This window comes from Cydia fagiglandana, chromosome 20 (assembly GCF_963556715.1).
Source record: "Cydia fagiglandana chromosome 20, ilCydFagi1.1, whole genome shotgun sequence".
NCBI classification, from domain to species: domain Eukaryota; kingdom Metazoa; phylum Arthropoda; class Insecta; order Lepidoptera; family Tortricidae; genus Cydia; species Cydia fagiglandana.
In genome coordinates this window covers 2451034-2475077 of record NC_085951.1, presented here as the reverse complement: position 1 = coordinate 2475077, position 24044 = coordinate 2451034, and the positions used below count along the sequence as shown (strand labels likewise).

Sequence of the window (24044 nt, the reverse complement as noted above, 5' to 3'; positions counted from 1 at the left end):
ACAATGGTCTTTTTTTTAAATCATAGACAAAAGTAAGCTTTCTTGCGTCAAAACTGTCAACTCAATTTTCGCGTTACCCGCCAATTTGTTCATAAATTTGTCAAATAGTTGTTTTCATAACTCATTAATAGTTTTTAAGTAAAAATAAATAAAACCAAGTGAAAATCTTATTAAACATTTAGAAAACCCTATAATAATTCAACTTTATTCAAGTTTTGTTCATAAATATGAGTGCTAAGCAATCTACCGTCAAAACACGAAGTGAAGTTACTTGCCCTTTGTTTGGACCACCTTCAGATCTTAACGTGAAACTTTTACCGACGATATCAGACACTATTAAGTATATACTTATCGTAAGACACCGTATGCAAGATCTTAATTCCGGAAAACAACCGTCAATAACCCATGTTTTTGCTTGTGTGAGCTGCGACATCGAGAAGATCTGGGCTTCCGCTTCTATTCCTACTGTAAGTCCCAAGAGAATAAAGGAGTTGTTAAAAAAGTATTACGACGAATACTTAAAGGTAATACGGTACCCTAAAAGTAAAATAAACGACAACTATAGGGATAAGTTGACGAGCTTTAAAAACGGCTGTTTAACGCAACTTTTCGACATTGCAGCTTGCAAGTGCACGATTGTACTGAGGACCGATTATTGTTCCTGTGCTAAACAAAATAAAGTACCAGTCATCGAACAAAAATTTCTACTAGATCAACGATCTCACAGACAAATGATTATAGCTGGTGTAGACAAAATTCAGACTCAAAAAAATTGCTCAAAAATTGAAAGACAGCAAAAGTTGCAGAACCGTATGATGGATTTTTATAACTCTCAACCAGGTCTAAGCTCCAACCGAAAAATAGCACGTACTTCGCTTGCTTCACATACTGATTCGAATGCCATCATAGATACTCCATCTGTAATATCACTGCCGAAGACTGATACACCTTATAACACCCTAAGATTGCCAGAACTGGCGAAGACGTGTGATCGGTACGGAATTTCAAATCGATCCGGAGCTGCAATCGCAACTGCTGTGCTGCAAGACGTAGGACTTATATCTCACGACGACAAAAACTTAGTAGTGGATAAAAACAAACTATGGCGGGCTCGAAATAACGAAAGATGTAACTTGCAGGAGAATATGAGTCATGATCAATTGGAAGCGATTTATTTTGACGGCAGGAAGGACAAAACCTTGCTTATCGAAAATTCGAATGGTCGCTCCTATCGTAGACTTACTGTGGAAGAACATATATCGCTTATAAGTGAACCAGGCTCTTTATACTTAGGACACACGACACCACGAACAGGAACTGGCAAAGAAATTTGCAATTCAATCGTTGAATACTGTCAAAGCCACGAAATCGACTTAAATGAATTAAAATGTATAGGTTGTGATGGGACTGCCACGAATACTGGGTGGAAAGCAGGAGTTATTAGATTAACTGAGTTGAAGTTGCAAAAACCATTACAGTGGCTTGTATGCCAACTCCATGCCAATGAGTTGCCTTTACGACACTTATTTTGTCAGCTGGATGGAGGCACAAGTGGACCTAGAGAGTACTCGGGGCCCATAGGAAAAGCTCTAGAAACCTGTGATAAACTGCGTGTAAAAAAGTACGCAGCTATTACTAGTGGTATTACTGATATAGACCAAAATGTCCTAAAATCTTTAAGTACGGACCAAAAGTATTTGTACGAAATGTGTTGTGCTGTGTCGACGGGAACTTGTAGTGCAGAACTCGCAAATAGACAACCTGGAAAGATGGCTCATTCTCGTTGGCTTACCACAGCAAATCGTATATTACGATATTATATTGGATGTGATAAACCGTCGAATAAATTGAAAATTCTAACAGAATACATTGTCAAAGTGTACGCACCGGTCTGGTTTGAAATAAAGAAAAAATCGTCGTGTATTTATGGAGCCCACCACGTATTTAATTTAATACGTTTAACTAGATCATTCGGTGACGATGTGAGGTCTATTATTGATCCAGTAATCCAGAGGAATGCTTTTTTTGCTCACCCTGAAAACATACTGGTGGCTATGATATCGGATGAGAGAAAATCTGTGAGAGAACTTGCTCTAAGAAAAATTTTACAAGCAAGACGACAGCCAATCACTGGTTCTGTCAGAGTGTTTAAATTGCCTCAGCTCAATTTTAATGCAACTGATTATATAGACATGATAATCTGGGCTGAGTGTCAAGTTACACCTCCGCCGATTATGAGCCATGTGTCTGAGGAGGATTTGCAGAAGATGATAGATGACGTCTCGCTAGCTCGAGATGTCGTTTTCTCTAAGTTTCCCTGTCACACGCAAGCAGTAGAACGGTGCATAAAACTTGTAACGGAAGCATCGATTACGGTGGCTTCAAAAAATGCACGGGATGGACTTATTCGGACCAAACTGAAATCCAGATCTGTAATGCCATCTTTTGACAATAAGGCACAATACAACTGCTAATTTAGTTAAAATTCAAGTTTTTCAACACTAAAACTTTCGACATTATGCATTTATTTTGTAACAAAAATGGCTTATTTATAAATAATTAGACTATGTTTTATACAATACATGTGGTTTTTATTATTTAGTACTACAAAAAAATATAAATAATCATACACGAAACTGACGTCGAATATTTCAATAATTTAAAACTTTGAGCAGCTGTAGAGGGCTAAATCATATAACGAATCAACATTTTTTTAACTGAATATAAGAGCTTAAACAAAATAGCAACTTTTTAGACCCCCCCAGGTACGATTTACGCAAAAAAATATTTTTTCATACAATATCTGCCCACCCTAATACATAATGGACCACTTGTAAACTTTATTGCAATGAGATAAGGTCTACTATCGGTTAAGTATTACTGTTAGTAGTACAAACTTGTAACCGTGCAAGGGTTGCATGACCCGCGTGACGTAACACGGTACTCCGCCCAGATTAATGACCTGCACTGTACCTGCTTAGTATGCGCTACGTGATTCACTTACTTGAAATTAAATATAACAGGGCTTCCATGCCAGAAGGTAACTACTTACATTCGGCAAAACTATTAGCTGCTGTAGACTCCGTCTAAGCTAACATTGCAGTCTTTGCACAGACTTGAACAGAACAAATGGTATCCAGAATAAATACGAGTAGAGCAAACTGATATTTACGAATACGTATAGTTTGTCAAAGGACTGTCTCATTTCAATCAAAGACAGAGAGAATCATACTATGTTTGTATTACATTAGTACTAACTCCCAAAAGAAAAGGATGAGTATAGTTTTCCTGGTTCTTACTGACTGACAAACTGGGTTGACCAACTATATTTAAAAAATATCGAGATTACCGCGTTAGGTTTTGAGTCCGTCTAAAAGTGAGGGGGTGTCATTTTGTCATTGTCATACAAACGATATTAATATTAAATGAAGTATCTACTAAAGTATGTAGACTTATTTAACTGCACCTTGACTGAGTTCACAGAAGCTACAAGCCGTCAACTATGTTATTTGTGATATTGTATTTTTTTTATGTGTTGTTAAAAATCCTACCCTAAAATCATCCAAAAATCATGCTTCGAATGACCCCGTTTCCTCCTACGTCATGCTACCATCATCCGATGTCCAGACCCCCCCCCCCTAATCTGAAATGACGTAATTTATGAATAGCCCCATAGTTCGATTCTACGCCATTTTCCATAATGACATGACATGACAGAAGAAAGTTGTAATATAAGAAACAAAAGCCGTTCCCAATGACATAATCAAGAGGTCACCCATCCGCTTTCACCCCGAATGGCAAACGACCCGTGCCCTTACCAACCAGAGCGATGCGATCCGTCAGTTGAATCGATCATGGAATTAATCGATAACCGTAGGACGTCTCTATGATAAACAAACAGAAAAAACGGTATTCGGTGGTCTATGACCAAAATAAGTTGTTTGGACTCGATTCCCTTTGCCAGTTACATTATTATATGAAAATAGAAAAAAAAATAAACGTTACCTGATAATAGTGATAATTAATTATGAAGCAATATTTAACTACATAGGTAGTTAGTTTTCGGAATTATGAATATTTTATACGCATAGCTCACATTCGAATTACATAATAAAAAATATAAAATTGGCATTCCGGCTCTATGACTCGAACGTCAATTTTCCCGCCGTTTTTTACTTTTTCTAATCATCTTATAATCGGCCAGCATTAGCGTGAAAGTTGCAACCTTGTAATGTGGTACTTTAACTTTGTGTCACCAACCAAGGCTAATCGTCTGAACTTTGCAGTTCGTATTTTTTTTATTCAGTTGATCAAATAAGAACCTTGTTTTGTAATAGTTTAGGTTAAAACTACAACTTAAACCTAAAGAATATACTAAATCGGCCATAATAGATGTAGATGGGATTCAAGCGGGTAAATTTAAAAAGGTAACCTCGAAAGAAGTGAGGGCCTTTTTCCACGTTTAAGGCTTCGCCCTTGGCAGTACCGTTCTATTGTATTTATAGTTAGTCCAATAATAGTGACGCGTGGAGAAAGAGCCTATTTGTGTAGCTAGCTTGGATTTAAATGTTTTGAATTGAAAGTTGACTGAATACTACTACTGAATATTCCTTTATACTTTATATTTGTCAATAATGAAAAGGAATTAAGTACCTATAGTAGGTGCGGTACGTTATATGTACCTATTACCTACCTTTGAATAGGGCTTGTGGTTCAAAATTAATTCCTACTAAGAATGATATAAAAGGATATATATTTAGTAAAATGACCGATGAGTATTTAGTAGGTATACTTGGTCAAGCAGATCTTGTCAGTAGAAAAAGGCGGCAAATTTGAAAAATGTAGGCGCGAAGGGATAAATTCTCATAGAAAATTTGAATTTCGCGCGTTTTTCAACTGACAAGATTTGCTTGACCGTCTATACATAATTCCAGTTTGACATCTAATAGTAATAAATAACCCTTGTAATTCGTTCTGCATTAACTTTATTGGCTACTGTAGATTGGCTATTGTTATTGTGATTATTTTATGAGGATCGCAGATGACGGTCTCGCATCGGTCTTTTTAGCCATCAAAAACATCTCTCCGGTGTTACACCATAAATCGTTTGCAATAGACGATACGGCCGATGATGATGAGATTGATGAGAATCGTAATCAAGCTTTGTTTTAAAAAGTAACCAAGTATAAAGTAAGTCTTCGTTACTTTGTGCAATTCTTGTTACAAAGTAATTGTGACAGCCCTTTAAAGTTCATTACTAGGTACTTAATGCCCATTGAATCCAAGAAATTCCAGATTCTTTGGGCCTTAATGATCTCTACTTAACGAATCTTTGTCAGAAATCAGAGAAAATTAAAAAAAAAAGAAGAAGCCCCCTGCTGCTGGAAGAGATCCCTTAACGGGATAAGTTCGCCTTTGTACACATTTATTGTATTCTCTCTGTGTTATGTACTTGTTTTGTGCAATAAAGTGTTTACTACTACTACTACTACTAAATTCGACTGATTTCTACGCGAGTGAAAAATTTGTACTGTAAGTACAGTCAACTGTAAAAATATGGGTGTACAAATCATCTCAAAAATATGTCCCATAACTCTTATATCAAGAACTATGGGATATATTTATGAGTAAGTTGTCTGCACCCATATTTTTACAGTTGACTGTACATACTTATTATGAAGATATAAAGGCGGTTTTCTTTTATAGTTTATGAAGTTTTCCGTCATTAAATTCAGCTACAGTTGTTCATCAAAACACATCAATAATTCACTTTGACGTCACAGCTACCATTTTGAATGAAGAAATAACCCCGGTGATAAAGGAAGCGTTTAAATTTGTTCCCAACCGTTTGCTATCCAACGAGGTTTAATAGCGACGTTAACTTCCTTTACGGCTGTTTAATATGGCTTCAAGAATAGGAGAAACGTCTGTCGATACGATACTTTAAAAAACTATATAGCATAGCATTGAATAAGCTATAGTATTTTATAGAATAATTATTTACAGAATGCACACTTTCTTTCGACAGGACATAATCTCAGTTCAATAATTCATCGATCGAAGAATTGAGTGCTCGTACTTCGGATATTCGAGGTTCTACTATCTACAGCTACACTGTTAACAGGTAATTAGTAAAGGATTCGTAACTGGACTACAAAAAATTTTTTTGTGTACGCAGAAAAATCAGATAATGAACAAGTGTCACGTAACCCTTACTGACCTGACTTCTTCGTGCTAAAAATGTTTAAATTTGCCACTTTTTTAGTGACGGAAATGGCTTGACAGACTATTGAACGCACCTCTCGCCAGCCTTTGTTCTGTTTCCATAGTCTATGGTCAAATATGGCGGGCAGTCGTTATGTTCTATATTTTAGTGTCCATGATGGTGACATTGGTGACCAGAACGGAGGCGGCGTGGGTGAAACTGAGTCAGCCTTTATAACCCGATTCGCCAAAACACCGTTGTTATGTTAGGTACTGAAGTTATTTTTTGTGACATTCTAAAACAAACGCGGCCGTATATACTTGCGTAAATACAAGTTACTTACTGTATTTTTTTTAAATATGTACACTTTATAACTGACTGTGCTTCCTGCCTTTGGCACGGATATCATGTATTTTTCGAGAATACATATTTTGTAGTATCCATGGCCATCACCTTCTTATCGCATCATCAGATCAGCTCCTAGTTAGTCATCAAAATTGCGAAATCTACCTGTGCTGTGTGTGTTCAATAAGACGATGAGTTGGGATAGTGCATTCGTTAGGCACTGGACCTCCCACAATTTGTGTTTGTTACTAAAAACTACCTACCTATGAATGTACCCTGTAGATTGAATCGTCCGAAATAATGTTATTTTTCTTTTATGAATGTATTAGTAATACCAGTGGTAACATTAATTAATATAATTTCTGAAACCAATAAATTACGTGAAATTCCTTGCGCTACGCTCCGAATACTCACTACTTAGTTCGCAGTGCTATGAAACTTTATGGACATAAATTGCCGGAGCCGGCGTTTCGTTTCGGCAAGTATTCGGCACTAAATAATATATTACAGTAGCATAGCAATAGCAACGCGTTTCGGTGATAACATCAGTAATTTAGTTTATGGCCATGGCATTACGAGTATATTGGTTAGCTAAGAACATGTGGTATTGTATAACCTCTAACACGCCTCTTACACTTGAATTCTTCTGACTTTACAATAATCTGGAACGCTTTGAACTCTTGAGTGTACCAGTAAGTATTATCTTTCAATTTCAATTATTTTTTGATAATAAAAAAAATGTTCGGTAGGTACAATGCTTAATACTAAATCTTATAATTAATTAATTACATATTTGTTTTACATAATTGGACAGGCAAGGCTGAGCCAGCGAACCAGTTGTTTATTTGATGAATAAATAAGTACGTATAAATAGTTTTATCTAGGTACTTGGTACAATGTTAGGTCATAATCATAATAATTTATTCATTGCATGCACGGTATTTTACAAAGGTGTTTAAGTTTAATTTAGTAGGTCTCGAAAAAGGCCTAAGTTTTAATATTATGAGGGATAGAACACACTGCATGAGTCCTAGTTGACTGACTTGATTTTGTTTTTTGTTAAATGTGACTGCTCACGTGTCGCAATGTTTCCCTAATAGGGATTACCCGGACAGCCAGATTAACAAAGATCGACTGCGTAATCTCCTTAATCTGTGGCTCACGTTTTGCGAATTTGCCAGTTCACCTTGCAGACCAAAATTGAAGCGAGACCATTTTTTTTAAGTCACTGTAAAAAATTACTTAATACGTTGACAATAGAGCCCAAATTAAACTTGAACGTATGTGATATCTGGAATTACAAGTGGATAGGTAGAGTAGGATATAAAGTTGCGTGTTAACAATGAAAGATTTTACATATATTGAACTGCTGATCAAATGTATGAGACTGCCTATTCATTACCCACGGCATTGTTAAAAATTGTTATGAGTATTTGTAACAAAAATATCAACTTATAGGTTTTGTTTGTATGCGATTGTTACAATGTACTTACTATTGTTCTGTCATTACATACAATAACATTGTATGTATTGTTCGATTGCGTGTTTATCTGCCTTAGGTTGCAGTTCAAACCACCTTATTTCATTGCAATAAGTGTAAAAAAGTATACCTACAGAAATGAAGTAGCTACATGAATGATACCTAGTCATAATTATTTGTAGATCAAAATAATTTAGATTTAGATTCCTATTTTTTGCAATATTAATTTATTTATTTTTTTATTTATTACTATTCGGAGATCCAACAGCTATTAACATGTTAATAGCCCAAGTAGCACAGATAGCTCTATAACTACTCACTTTTAGTTCTATCTAACGCTCTGTGCGTATTAAGACACTTATAACAGCACACTCGTGGTCCTACAGCTGTATAATAGATTTCAGTGATATTTATATAGCTTAGGGCTGATTAAAAGCTGCATTACGGCTCTGAAAACTACCATTAATACGCAAAGAGTGATATAAAGGTATATTTGCTACGAACCTATACAGCTTTAAGGGTTATCAAATGCTTTAACCGTTATAAGGTCTGTTTAGTGGATAAAATTACGCCATGTGCTGTATAAAAAGGTAATTGTGGACTTTTATTACGTTGACTTATTAAGGGAGCACAAGTGAACTATTATGAAGCTAATAGATGTATAATGGAAAACATGTGGCACATTATACAGCTTTTCGCTTAACATGTTTACCGCTAAGCAGCTTTTATTACGCTGACTTTTAAGGGACCACGAGTGAACTAATATGAAGCCAATAGACGCATAATGGAACACCTGTGGCGCATAATACAGCTTATCGCTGAACGTGTTTACCGCTAAGCAGCTTTTATTACGCTGACTTTTTAAGGAAGCACGAATGAACTATTATGATGCCAATAGACGTATAATGGAACATACGTGGCGCATAATACAGCTTATCGCTGAACATGTTTACCGCTAAGCAGCTTTTATTACGCTGACTTTTAAGGGAGCACGAGTGAACTAATATGAAGCCAATAGACCTATAAATGAAACACATGTGGCGCATAATACTGCTTATCACTGAAGATGTTTACCGCTAAAGCAGCTTTTATTTTGCTGACTTATTATAAGGGAGAACGAGTGAACTGTTATGAAACCAATAGACGTATAATCGAACACATGTGGCGCATAATACGGCTTAGCGCTGAACATGTTTACCGCTAAGCAGCCTATTATACTACCATTGAGACTGTGTGTATAGCGGCTATTTAAACGTTCACAAGATGCCTTATAACTGTTTAGAGGTTCACTAGTGTATCGAAAGAACGACTTGGACTTTATAGTGGTTCACTTAAGTATCTTAATCAGATATATAACAGTCGTATGCTGCATATTAGAATTTTAACGGTTCACGTTGCTTTTTAACATTGACCGCCATTTTATTGTATATAACCTACAAAATTTAAATTACTTTTCCAACTTTTAAGGGCAACAATAACGTTTTGTGCATGAGTTCTTAACCTAAATCACTAGTTTAGCACTTCCTATAACGTATTATTAACTTTTTATCTCATAATTCCGTCCAAACCACTAAAGTAGTTTTTACACAATAGCTTATTTATATCATTAATTTAAATAAATCCTGATTATTCTCGTGGCGCATTGAAATTTTCTTAGATAATGTATATATATAATGTCAATAAACTTGCATTCCCAAACATCTTTCTCACATTAATATATAAAAGATCATGTACTAACATTTAACTAAACACTTTAACAAAATGACTTATGGTGTTGTTGCGCTAAAGGTTTTTGCTTCAATATAAATATGTTTTTTAAGGCAGAAGTGTAAAAGTATGTTAATAATTATCTTTTATTCAGCCCAACGTCAATCTTTCCCGGTATTAGGGCGCACATGTGACATATTAACTGAATAAAGGGTAACTGGTGGTCTCTTACCCAGTCAATATACACCTCTTATAACTCCTGTTACCCCTTATAATTCCATTAAATTGCTGCTACACTGCTCTTAAACAGCTATGTGAACTTAAGGCTGCATAATTTGTGCCCATTTAAGAGTTATAAAAGCTGAAAAGAGGCTTATACAGCTCTTATGCAGCTTTTTTATTCCAGCTTCAAGCGTATTCGTACTTCATTATGCGGCTGCTATACAGCTAATCTGTGCTACTTGGGAGGTTTTCTAAATGTGATACAAAAAGCCAATTACAGGTTCTCACCAGTAAATACAGATTAAGAAAAACAATTAGTGGTTAGCACTAATTGCATTGTTATATACCAAATTGATGCATGCCCTCTCGCGCATGATAGGAGGCCTGTGCTCAGCAGTGGGACGTAAATAGGCTGAAATGATGATGATGATGATACCAAATTGAAGAATATAGGCATATCTTTGTCTTAAGTGAGCAAGATTTGTTTATTCGTAGGTAATAGAGACCACGGTAAAAGCTTTAATGATTTCGACATAAGTTGTAACAGAAGGTATTTACCATAACTACAATGGAAAGACCTAGAAACGGAACGATGTTAGGATGATAATGGTGTGGTTATTTTCAATCATTCAACTCGACAAGAAAACTTATTAAAAATGGTTATAAAGTCTGTCTAGTATTAACCGGCAAATTTGTGTGAAAGGTCAAACTATTGCGCCTAAAATGTTTGCCAGACGCCTTACATACAGCAACCGCATTAAATAAAATAGCATCAAGTTAGCATAAGTAGTAGAACTCGGTTTCCGCGGTGCTTGAAACATCGTCAGCAATCGCAATCGATTCGACACAGAGTCGATAAGAAACGATGGACTCTCGTTAATTTTCACACGGTGGCGACAGTCTTGACATCAGATCAAATCAGATTTGTTTGCAACGTGACATCGATGAGGTAATCGATCGTAAAAAACGAATGAAATAATGCATTTGCAATATTGTATATTAAACTTAGATTATTAAACTGTTATTCAATTCTTGTTGCAGTTGAATTGTAGTTGAATGTGTTTTAGATAAGCATATACCTACAGTGAGAGTGTTTTAACTCTAGCCAGGGAAATTGCAACGCACATGCATATAATATCGTACATAGTGGCGCATATATCATGTTGGCCGGCTGAATGCCGACAATTAAGGCACGGTATGGGAGTATGCCCTTACGCACCTTTAGTTAATGACCGATTACTTTTGAGGCTCGTTCTCTACACGAGCCGAATTGACGAATACAAATGTCAATGAAACCTCAATCATAACTGACATATTTTGATCGATCTGCCTCTCTATTTTTCCAACGCATGCGCGGCAATGGAGTCACGCACTCTAGGTCCTTAATAGCGTTGCGTCCGCGGCTACGGCGTCCGCACAGACTTGAGTCTTTGTAGCCGCAAAGATATGGAAAAGCCCTTTAGCTTTACAGTCAATGATTCGTTAGTTTACAATAAAAACTCACCTTAGACGAAAGATCTGCGATCACTTCGTTCTTCTCATCGATCTGCCTCTCTCTTTCTAACGCTCTACGCGCATGCGCGGCGATGGAGTCGCGCACTCTAGATCCCTCCAGCGTTGCGTACGCAGCCACGGCGTCGGCGCAGGCGGCGAGTAGGGCCCCGCGGCGGAGGGTCGAGGCTTCGTCGCCATCGAGAGACGAGATGGATAGGTCGGAGTGAAGGCCTGCAGACAGAAATGTCATTTTAGAAAAAGTTTCATAAAGGGGGTGTCTAATTATGGTGCACACTTAGGGTTTGCACGACGGATCCGAAATGTATGGGAATATCCGCGGATCCGGATCCAGATCCGGATAATTTCATACATTTCGGATCCGGATTGCAAACCCTATGCACACTGTTAACTATCTGTAATCGCAAAGTTATTGCAAAGATTGATAAGATCCAGCGATAGTCAGTCGAGAGTTCTGATGTTAGCGGACAAACATATGGTTTGCGTGCAATAACGAGCAGAAGTGTACCCACATACTACCTGTACAATCTGTACAGTCAGCCAAGAAAGTGGTTTACCACTTTTCGACTCTATCATCTGATTGATTGTAGGTACAACAAAGTATCCAAACCTAACCTATAGTCTATCTTTAGGTATTTAAAAAAGAATAAACAAAATCTCCCCTTAATGGCTTCTTAAGCCAGTTGAGGGTAGATGAAAACATTACATGATCAAATAATGTAGATTAAAGTCAGGTCGTTCATTGACAGATCTAGGTGGTTTTGTATTCGGTTGGTTAATCAATAAATGCTAAAGTGTCATTCTACAGAACTTGCTAAGTATGTAAACAAACCGCCATATTGAAAATGTAACTGAATGATGATTTCAATATGGCAGTTTGTTTACATAGTTAGCAAGTTCCATAGAATTACACTTTACCCGAAAATGTTCAAATTATTTGTTTACTTAGGTACTTTTATTTAAATACCTAAAGATACAGTAAAGAATTAAGATTTCATAAAGACCTTATTGACCCAACTTCTTAACGATTATTTCCACTTGATCTCTCCCGATAATTACCAACGTCACTGTTGGTTCGGTTTCGCCACAGTGATTAGCTCTAAACATGGGAATGTGGCGAAACAATGAACAATTAGCACTCGGGCTTGACCGACTTAAAACAACGAGGTTATGGTGTTTTACGGGATATCTGGCTTGTGTGGAAAGTGAATTGATACGTATGTTGTTAGTGCTGCGTCAATGAGCAAGTGATTCTTTTTACGTTAATCATCAAGGAAAGATGTAGCTTACCGTATCAATACGAGTAACGTGATAAATTTAACTATGGGAATACAAACGATGGAAGCTTATTTTCTACTTCATTTCTTACATAGGTATACATAAGTGTTAGTATACATCATGTATAAGATGAAACCTATATAAATAGTTTCTTAATACAAGTGCGAAAAGTAGGAAATTTGCATCGAGTGGTGTGTTAGTTCTATGGTGCTAATTTACCGCCCTAGAACGGTAACTACACTATACGTGCGTATGTATGTCGAAAATTTAAACGGCCATATATACTGTACAACGTTGTACAATACACGAGCGAAAAGGTAATTCGCACTAGTATTGTAATGTACTATTTAAATGTACACGGAACCAAACGTTTTAACTCGTCCTTATTTTGCAGCCGGATTAGCCCCATCGTATAAACTGCATAAACCGCACAATGACTGCATTACCGCTGTTGCATAACGCCGTCCAGTGTTGCAACTGATAATGCATTATGATGCAAGAGATAAGCGCGGGGCGAACTTGCAGAAGCATGAAATTGCTTAGTTGCGTATAAACATATTGTTTATTTATTATTATTTACTTAGTTTCTTCCCGCGACTTCGTGACGACTGATGAAAACTATCTGTCCTTCTTCGGGCCTTAAACTATCTCCATACCACATTTCATCTAATTCGGTTCAGCATGTTTAAGTGTGAAGAGGTAACAGACAAATGGATAGAATTCCTTTCGCATTTATAATATTATATTAGTACCTAAAGGATTCTTCTTCGTCTTCCTCCTAGTTACCGTGGCGGTAATGGGAGGCTGATGGGATGAGCTTGGAAACTAATTTTAAGAATTGGCGCAGGTTTCTAGGAAAGCAACTGTCATCTGAGTTTCGGGGTCCTCAAGATGTTTTCCTTCACCGAAAAGCGACTGGTATGATACTTTTCGTACAAAAACTCACTTTGCATATAAAATGGCTTCTGTTTTTGGCAACTGTGCGGTGTTAGTAAACCCATACACCTGGCACATGGATTAGTCATCAGTACGTCACCTGCTTAACTAATCCTTACTATCTCATCTCTATTCACCCCGCGCCCGGCCCATAACCTGAGCTGTCCATCTCGCCCCCGATTAGGTGCGATTGCGACGATATCTGCATCCGATGGTCGTCGCGAAAATGGACACGAGAAAGTTTATATTGAACTACTCGTATGTATGTAGAAATTTCGGAAAATATTGTGTGTACCTATGTACGCAAAGATGGTAAATTTACAGATTATTATGCTTTAAATCTAGTGACCGAGACTCGAAGTCGAAATTTAATAATCATTTTAATAATCATTTGTCCCTTTCATCATTTCGACATTTGTTTTTCTTCAAATTAATAACAACCAATGGTCAATTACCCCATAACATAACCCATAAAGTAAACCATTTTCATCGTGTTGTCTAATTTTTATTTTTAAGCACTTAGGAACTGGTAGCCAGTTAGCGAAGAAGCGGGGTTCTGTAATATTTTCCGCTCTAAGGGAATGTACCTAGCGAACCTATCCCGGTGACAATATCTACCTCGGTCACGGTTTATGTGTTTTAATGACCGGCTTCGTCCCCGAGGTCCCGTTGTGGTAACAGAAGTTTACTAAGGAGATAATTTACTAGTTTACAAAAAGGCCCACGGGTTTACACACCGTTGATTAATGTCGAATAAAAGAAACCTCACACGCACCCAGATCCGCGTCGAGATGAAACCGAACCGCGACCGCAAGGGCGTCGCATGCGCATTGTGCAACGCGGTTTCTTTCCCGTATCGAATAATATTGCTGTGACGTAAGCTGAGCTCATTGTAGGTATAGTCATCCTTAGAGTGACATTCCATTTCCAACTGCAGCTGCAATACTGTTCATTTTACTATGGAAATTGACAATGACAGCGACGCGTTTCCATAGTAAAATGAACAGTATTGCAGCTGCAGTTGGAAATGGAATGTCACTCTTAATGGTATAAGAACTGGGAGACTGAGCTTTGCTCGGAAAACACATAAAAACTCAAAATTGCACGTTTTTTCAGAGTTAAGACCTAGCTAGATCGAATTTTCGCTCCCGAAAACCCCCATATAGCAAGTTTCATCGAAATCGTTAGAGCCGTTTTAGAGATCCCCGATATATACTGATATATAAATCGGAAACCTTTATTTTCAGGCAACTATTAGCCCATATATCACCATCGTCAGGCCTTTAGCATCTTGACAGATGATTTATGCAGGGTCTGTTAGCGAGAAACAACGTCTCTCGTGGCTGTATATGTATAAGCTAATGCGGGACCGGCATTTGCGACCGCATTTATGGCAGCTGAAGCAGAGAGTCATGTCGGTATCATCAGGTTGGCCCATATATAAATATCTTAAAACTAACAAACTAATAGGTATATATAAAACTCACGCAACACCAAAAAGGATTGGTCTTATAAAACTTAATTACGTGTTGAACTTGAGTGCCATAGTTGTAGGTACTGGATTATAATTAAGTGGTTTTACGGAATATGTTGTTTTTGTAATATTGTTCAACATCCACGCACAGCCTTTCTCCCCAAACAAGTAACAATAAACACAATAACAAATGTAGGACAGCGGCTAACAACCAACAATAAACTCCTTACAAGGTTAGGACACACTTAACACACTTTACTTTACCTGTTTCCGAGTAAACATATCGGAATGCTTATCGTGTAACAAAGGCAAGAAGGTATATGATGACCAATACAAAACTTGGGACAGATTTCAGTAAGAAAATGTGTATTAGAAACCCTATCCCCTTATTCATAAAACTTAGCAAACATCTGTTTATTTTCTTCCCTGTCTAACAAAAACAAATGCCAACAATGACGGGTAAGGACAAACGATTTCCAATGGGACTTAATATTTAGGCGTTTATGAATAACTCCATATAGGCATTTTTTAGCACGTCTTTCAATACTCTTAGAGCGATAAATTTTCCACGACCTTGTACAGAACGGAACAGGAACTATTAATCATTGTATTAACCCTTCCTACAACGAACAAAGTTCCAACATTTACATGTTTACCAACATCGACTGTACCACCGCGAGCCATCTCCGATACCATCGCATGGCATTCTGTGCATTTCGGCACCACGCAAAACACCCACGGAAACGGAGCAGGTCACGAGTTAAGGGTCATGTTTTTACTATCAAAAATATTGCCAAGACTGAAAATTATAAGGAAAAATTTATCGAATCGAGCGAGATTCAAATTCGTGACCTTTTGAAAATTGTCGGGTCAATAGCTCCCAACGGAGGTAAGTACTATATCCGGTGAATTAATTCTTCCTCTTGTGTTGAAGGCAGCTATCTGATAGATTGTGGTGGGTAACTGGTAAGTAACACAGTTGCTTTCCGTTCTTACAGGACTCTAAGCAGTATCATATGACTATCGAGTTCTAGGAAAACTGTTATAATAACAAACTGCGAAATTGGTGACAATATTGCTGTCAGACCGTACAACTACACTGAAATCAGTACCAATCAACAAACGCAACAACCATTCAGGAAGAAGCGATATATCCCAAATCTAAACCGTTTTGTAACGCAAAGATTAGATCACTGTCGTGCAGCGCCATACTTTATCTGTGGTATAGTCTATGGTGCTATACTCGTAACGGCAAAGGTCGCAAATCTATTCGGATCACGTCATAGCTTTAGTGCCCTATTAACACTCACGCAACTATAGCGGAAACCACTTGATTAAAGCATTTATATTTCATATTATACGCAACGTGTGTTTTAATTATTTTTAATATTTTCTAGCTAATCTTAGGAAATCATGGATTGAAGAGCTGTTAATACAAGGGAAATATGATATTGCAATATCGCAAAAATACTGGGTTAATAAAACCCACTTTAAATAGTTGGTGTAGCGGATAGAATCTAAGAATGCTGAAAACTGTTGACAAATGTCGTTACCTATTGTTTCTATTCAACTCAAGAAGTAGTGAATCATGTCTTGTTTTAGTAATTTCATCCCTTCACGACAAATTGAAGTTATGTGTGTCAAACATAATTCAGAAAAAGGTCACTTCTGTGGACCGACAAATACATATCACGTTTTTCTTATTTGTATCTAAACACTCTAAACTCTAAAGAGTCTAAAGTACTAAAATATTAATCTCGCCTGTAAGGGTGCAGCGTAAAAAATAATAGCATATCTATAGGAAAGATGCGAACGAGTTAATGCATACTATAAAATGTGTATGACCTATGTATTACGTATTTACATACGTTTACATACGTTTTGACGTCACAATGTTACAGCCGTGGAAAAGTACGATAGGTACCATATTATCCAACTACACACTAAGGAAGCGAACTTTGTAGTATTTGCTCCGTAACCGGGTTCTTTCGGCAATCGATAGGAAACACAATAAGAGTGAAATGGTTGGTAGGCATGCCATATTTCAACTACCTACAGACTGTTGAAACGCAACAAAAGTTTATAGGCAAAATAATATTGTGTGCCTATGTGGTGATGCTTCCCAAAACCTTAAGAAGGCATTTGTAATTTTGACCTACAATTATTGCGGTAATTTTCTTAGCAAATGTTAGCCAACTCGCTGATCCCTTATTGAACTAGACACTCAAAAGAGTCGTTTAAAAAAAGAATGACTCAAAATTTAATTTAAGAACAGCCTAATAGAGCCAGAAGGGTTCCGAAAGGTGGTCAAAATTCAATTAATGTTTTGTGGTGCAGTCATATCAAAAGAAATGTATATGAATGACGACAGTCCTACAAAGCTACATTGTCGTACATTCTATCATTTAGCAAAACATCGATAAACTAGCAGCTACAGTAAGATCACCTCGAGTAAACAAAACCTTAACAACGCAACCGTACAATTTTAAAACGTATGAAGAACGAAATGTGGATTACATTCATAGTTTAACGACTTTTAAATCTTGTGTTAGTATACAAAACAATGGATTACGTACTTGAAAGAACTAACAATACAACAGCTGTTCACACTGGTACGCTACGGTAATGCAGCCTGACGCATTCGGCAAAACAACAGAAATACGTAAATGGTAAAACTCTCAGGCTTTCCGATAGAAAATGAGCAAAGCATTTTGGACAATAAATTGACAAGAAAATTCTTTGCAAAAACCAAGAGAACTTAAGTTGGTAAGTTTGAAGACGTTGGTAATTACTAATTAAGTAGACATTATTGACTACAGATTGATTTATAACTACAGTGTAAACCTAAACACCCCTTTCATACACCTCCTAAAAGTACCTCCTATAGTATTAAAAATAGGCAGTAACTGCTAAATGATGCCGGATTTCTTAATCTTGTGGTATCTAAGCTAATAATTTAACGATTAATTGTATAAATGTATAAATATATTTTATATTAATAATGCTCTTTTAAAAGTGATTGCCATTCGCATTAAATACGAGTTTATGACTAATCAAGGTTCCTCGAGTTTGATTTTCATTGTCCGTGGAATCGCCGACCGTTGCTCAATGCTAGTAATGCTACCGAATTGTCAGAATTAAAGTTTTGCAAGCTCTAACGATATTGTGTTTAATGTCATTTCGTTTTGGGAATTACGTTTTACACACCTAAAACATGGTAGGAACAGAGACAGACCAAAAAGGAGTTGGCAGGACGACTTCGACACGGCAAAGGGACCTACCTACTTTAATATAAGTAGCTGGTATTATGTACATGCTGCATAGGTGCATACGCATAGTAACTTGTTTGCAGGGGGGATCACTTATACGTATCTCTGCAGCTTACTGTATATCTCTCGCATATACAACACACTTCACTATTGACAAATCAATACGAACGCATTATCGAATATCGGACATTATACTGCGCAGTCATTAGAAAATGGAACAGTTTCCACGTAACAGTGACGTGTCAGTACGGCATGTACCAACAACACTGACTATAGATATACCTTACATCTTGGTAATAAGGTTTACGGATGGTAACATTGTGGACGATGGTAACAACAACATAAATTAGCCCATTTATAGACATTATGTGAATAGCAGTAAGGTTCACGAACTGGGGTTGCGATGGCAGTATGGGTCGATTGGCGTGACGTGGTAGGTTATTATTGGGGCTGAATTTTAACATCGAGGACAGCTTTCCATTTATTATGCGTGCTAATTACTTGCTAAGAAAATTATTAACCTTTTCTACGCCATGTCAAACACAAAAGTTGTCACTCAGACGCCGCGTCACCGAAGTGTCAAAACAGAAATTGAACTTCATGTATATGCACGTAGGTCTATGTTGCTCTGTGGTCTGTGACCGATTAATCCGTCTTTGGCGTTGGACCTGTGGTGCGGATATATCGGTCATTGGCGTCCAAAGGTTAACAGTGAAAGAACTCTTTTGAATTAAAATTAGATAAGAAACAAAACGCACATTAGTCGTTTAAGTTAAGGTAAGAGGAAAGTGATATATACCTACCATAAATGGTGATGAATACCATCGTCCACCCTATTCATTGTAAAGTAGGAAGCCTCAAAGCCTTATTGCAAATATAACTACATGCACCTTGTAAAACAAAGTTCCCCGCCGCGTCTGTCGGTGTATATGTATGTTCGCGATGAACTCAAAAACTGCTGAACGGATTTCAATGCGGTTTTCACTTATCAACAGAGTAATTCTTGAGGAATAAGTGTATAATTTGTTAAGGTTTTGTGTAACCCGTGCGAAGCCAGGGCGGGTCGCTAGTATATATATTCACGGATGGCCAGTAAAAAGTTTCGCTGTTAAACTCATTCTGTAACGCAGACCGACCACGTTGGAACTTTTCTATCCTAACCTGATTTACAAATAAGGGTACAGAGGCGCTCTCATTAATTCAGTGGAAAACGTAACACATAGTTAAAGTTTTGTAGCTGGCTTGTTTATTTCTTAATCCCTGCAAGTGCTCGGACAAACTAACTTTGTACTAAAATTATTTCGGCGTCTTCTTTTACAGAAAGGCTTCTCGTCTTTTTTGCAATGGTTTTGTAACAGCAATCTTGTGTTAATCCGCACAATATGGAAGTGTAAACATCGTGTTCCTTTGAATAATTTTACGGTTTAGACTCACTTGTTTTCAGTCACTCGCGCGACATGTTAGTGCTTGAGAAAGGAGACCTAGGCTCTCCGAAATGTAAAATTATTCAATGTTAGTATGTCTCACAACAGCTTAAATTCAAGTATCGTGTTTCTTACCTGAATCATCATCATGCCCCGTATTCAACTGCAGCGACAGCGCCCTCAACTGCTTATAAACCTGCACCGCCTCCTTCCTCAGCCACCCATCATCATCATCGTCGTCTGGCTCAGTTTCCATCTCAGCATGTAGGGATCTGGCTGATTCCGTGACATCTGTGGCGTCTGGGGTGCCGATCCTCTCGGCTAATGTGTCGTGCGAGCGTTGGAGGCGCTCGAGCTCTTTGAGGGTGTTGTGGTAGAGGTGTTCCTGGGGGAAACAGTTGGGTTAGTAGAAGTTTAACATTGAGACTCAAACCATAAGCTGGAATGATCAAAACTGCGATAAAAGGACTTTGAAGGTATTATCCCTACATGATATCGAACAACAGTAGAAATTGTTAAAAGTAAACATGTGTTGATTAATTATAAATGGCTGGGAGACCGAGCTTTGTTTAGCAAACATATGAAAACTCAAAAATGGGCGTATTCCCAGAGATAAGACCTAGATCGATTTTTCGCCCCTGAAAACCCCCCTAATATAGCAATTTTCGTCGTAATCGTATAATCGATCTTATTTTTAGAGCCATGGCTCTTATGAGCGTGTCACATATTAGCAGGTGACTGCATTACGTATAAGTGCTGAATTTCCTTTTTTTTTCATATAAAATATTACCAATCTAAATAAAAGATATTTAGTAAAAATCAATCAAGGTAAAGCAAAGATTGCGAGTTACAATTTGAAGAATGATAAACCAAATTCCGGTCAAGGCAACGCTCAAGTTTCAGCTCCCAACCAATCAGATAACGAACTGCATAACATCTATTAACCACAATTTCAGAACAGATTTTAAATTAAAAAGGACCTTATTACAATGGAAACAAAATTGCCTTTAAAATAGCATGAGAAAGACAGTTTTAGAGTAAAGTAAGGCATAATGACGTCATTGCTTAATGTACTGTAATGTTGTAGATGAGGTTTTAATTGCAAAAATATGGTTCTAGCGTTTTTGTTCTGTTTCTTAGATAAGCAAACATCAAGGTATATAGAGAAAAAATATAATCATTATTTTTTGTAAATTATAGTGAAAGAGAAAGTAGTAAATATAGGAAAGTTTTTTAATAATATAGAGCACATAAAACTCAACGAAGAATAAAAGAATATCAGTATAAAGCTTAAAGATGATTACTGATATTGTTTTATAAAGGCAAACACTATAATGTAAATGTTAGTTAATTACAGTTACAAACGTAGATTGTATTTATGTATTTGAAAGGTGCCATATGATGATCGTAATGCTCATCAGAACTGTGACGTTGCGGTTTTTAATAAGAATGAGCGTCCTTGACATTACAATTATGAAATATCTAGACAGCCAAATACAAAATGCAATTTCAAAATATGTGTCACAAAACATGTCATTATGAAATTGAAGAGCGATTTTTATTCAAACGCCAAAGTTTTCAAAGATGATCTCAATACAGTACATCACGATAAACAGTCATTGTATAATAAACTGTGCTTATTGGTTTCGTAATATCCTCACTAAATCAACAGTATCTTATCAGATCTCGTCTGACAGTTCGAGCGTGGCTGTCCGTGGCTGGATCTCGAGATAAACGTTATGTTATCAGATCATACGCTATACAAATGTCAACAATTTGCAACGTATATGCTTGTATTCTAATTTCTTAATCAACGCCATGGTCACAAATAATAAATCATAATGGTTAATTAATTTCATAAATATAATCAGCACGAGGTACTTCTAAATCGCCTTCCAAAGTTTTATTCGAAAAATCTTTTATCACGGTGTTCCTATGGCATCCTCCTGTGTCCATCATCAGATCAGTTCGATGGTACCGTAATATCGCATTGTTACCCAACTTACATATTTATATTGTTAGGTTTCAGCTCAATCGAATTGGGAAATGGGTCTAATTTAACTTGCAAGATTTGATCCGAACATGCTTGCAAGATTTGACAAAACATTGCAAGCTAATAAAAGCTTGTAAAAAGCGATACCTGTTCTTTGAGTTGCCTCTCGAGAGCCACGATCCTGTCGTGGGCTTCTTCTAACTGCTGCATGAGATTTTCCTTGTCCTGCAAGGACCCCGTCAGTCTCCGCTCCAGGTCGGCCTTCTTGTCGCTCACCAGAGCCAGCTCTGCTTTGAGGGATGACAGGCTGTGTACGTGGTCCTGTTGAGAAGGACAAACTTAGAATTGTCATGGTAACTCTTACTATCCTGCACATTTTTACTATATCCGCCAATAGACAAACGGGTTACCATCTCCAACGCATAATGAGGTGACGAAGTTATGGTTGCAAGGTGGGTCCGGTCATAAGCTGATCGTTTAGTGATATCCCGTCCTCATATTTACAGGAAGCGTTAAACACGACTCTGCCCTTCGTGGTAAGTAGATTGCTTTATTAACTCAATAAAATATCTTTATAATCTAATACTGGATCGTAATTTAAGAAACTTAGCTCCATTTAATAGTACTTATCTCTACACTGTGATCTGAGTTTTAAAATCTAGTGAAGCTTGAAGAATGCTATTTTAGAATTGGGATGAGATAGGAAAGACGTTCCCCGTGGTGGGAAAATATCCACCCGAGAAGAAGTTTCGAGAGCAAATTTGTTGCGCATCAGAGAATAAAACTAAAATATCGGAAGTTGTCAGCAGATAAATATATTATACAGTTTGTGTGATTAAGTTTTGTTTTTAGAACAGTTAAAACAATAAAGTGGAAGGAACATGACCAAACATGGCATTGACGATATAACCTATACCGAGGATACTTTGTAGTGCTGGTATTTGCTTAGGCTTTGATTTGGTTATTTTTTCTTGCTCACCTGCAGACTTGTCTTCCTCATGGAACACTGATCCTTCAGACCCTCCAACTGTGCCATCAACTGCGCCTCCGTTGCAGAAGATTCCTTCAGCTGTGCGGTCAGCCGTGAGTTCTGCGCCGTCAGATCCGCAATAAGGCTGGCTTTCTCTTCATCGCGCTGTTAAAATGAGATAGAATTACAATTTAATATTTTGTCATAATAATATTCAGTCTTTTTACGTCTAACAAACACAGGCCCATCACTATCGTTATTTCTACCTCTTTTCGGCCAATGCTAACTATATGCTTCTGTCTTGTAAAAGCAAAAGTGAACACTAAAATTTTATTTTTAATGTCCTAGATTTCCAGTAATTCTACTTTGAACTTGCAACAGTCTTCTAAAATATCTATGTAGATAAGAAAACACGAACGACCTAACTAAAAATAACAATAATGTACAAATTTGAATAACCAATCAATATTAACAGGTTCAATCGACGAAAGTTCAAAGCCAAGGCTGCCTTAAAATAAAAGTTTGGCGGTGACTCGTGATCATTAAAATTTTACGCTTCATGTCTATAAAAATCACCATATGCCATCAAGGCATCATAAACTTACATAATATAATGCATATGCTGACGGTATTCGTAACTGCACATAATAAAATTCTTAATTGTTACTTGGTTTCCTGGTTAATGGAACACTTAGTGAAACATTTAACGCACTGGTTAACTTTAAATAAGGTGTTAACGGCTACGAATGCAAAGGTAAACTTAACTAAATCATACCTACTACTGACTGTAGCTAATTTATATGACGCTCAATTTGAGATGTACCTCAAGGTAACATCCTCGGTCCTAATAAAAAGAACTATTATAAAATAATAGCCGGCGAAAACTGCCGGAATATCCCATTCAGCTTCCGTAAATGTTTCTAATTACCCAATTTAAGATAGAGTAGGCTGTTTAAAGATTTCTAATAACAGCCCTTGGTTTCAAAACATGGTTTATGCAAGTCCATCCGAGATCCGAACCTTAAAATCTTGATCTAAACATCAAGCGTGGTTAATCGTATTAATGGGTGTAACTAATTTTACGTTATCCGCCAGGGGAATGTAGCTTTAAAGTTCTTGTTGATAATGTTGATTTTGCTTTGAGTTTGTTTTGCGAAAGAGTTTTTTAACAAGACAGTCTGAAGGACGTCGCAAGCCGTGACGGGTTGCGACATTGTCGGCACAAGATA

General features: G+C 37.1%; 1 protein-coding gene across 1 annotated transcript in view; it reads right to left on the bottom strand.

Annotated features, from left to right (window-relative positions):
* The window catches only part of LOC134674347 (bicaudal D-related protein homolog), a 159242-nt gene that overhangs the window by 12314 nt on the left and 122884 nt on the right, over positions 1-24044 (bottom strand). Inside the window, exons 3-6 of the mRNA XM_063532398.1 lie at positions 22825-22980; positions 21993-22166; positions 19988-20237; positions 11464-11684 (exon numbers count right to left, since the gene is read on the bottom strand). Coding sequence (XP_063388468.1) covers positions 11464-11684; positions 19988-20237; positions 21993-22166; positions 22825-22980 — 801 coding nt within the window. The remainder of the gene's footprint in view (positions 1-11463; positions 11685-19987; positions 20238-21992; positions 22167-22824; positions 22981-24044) is intronic.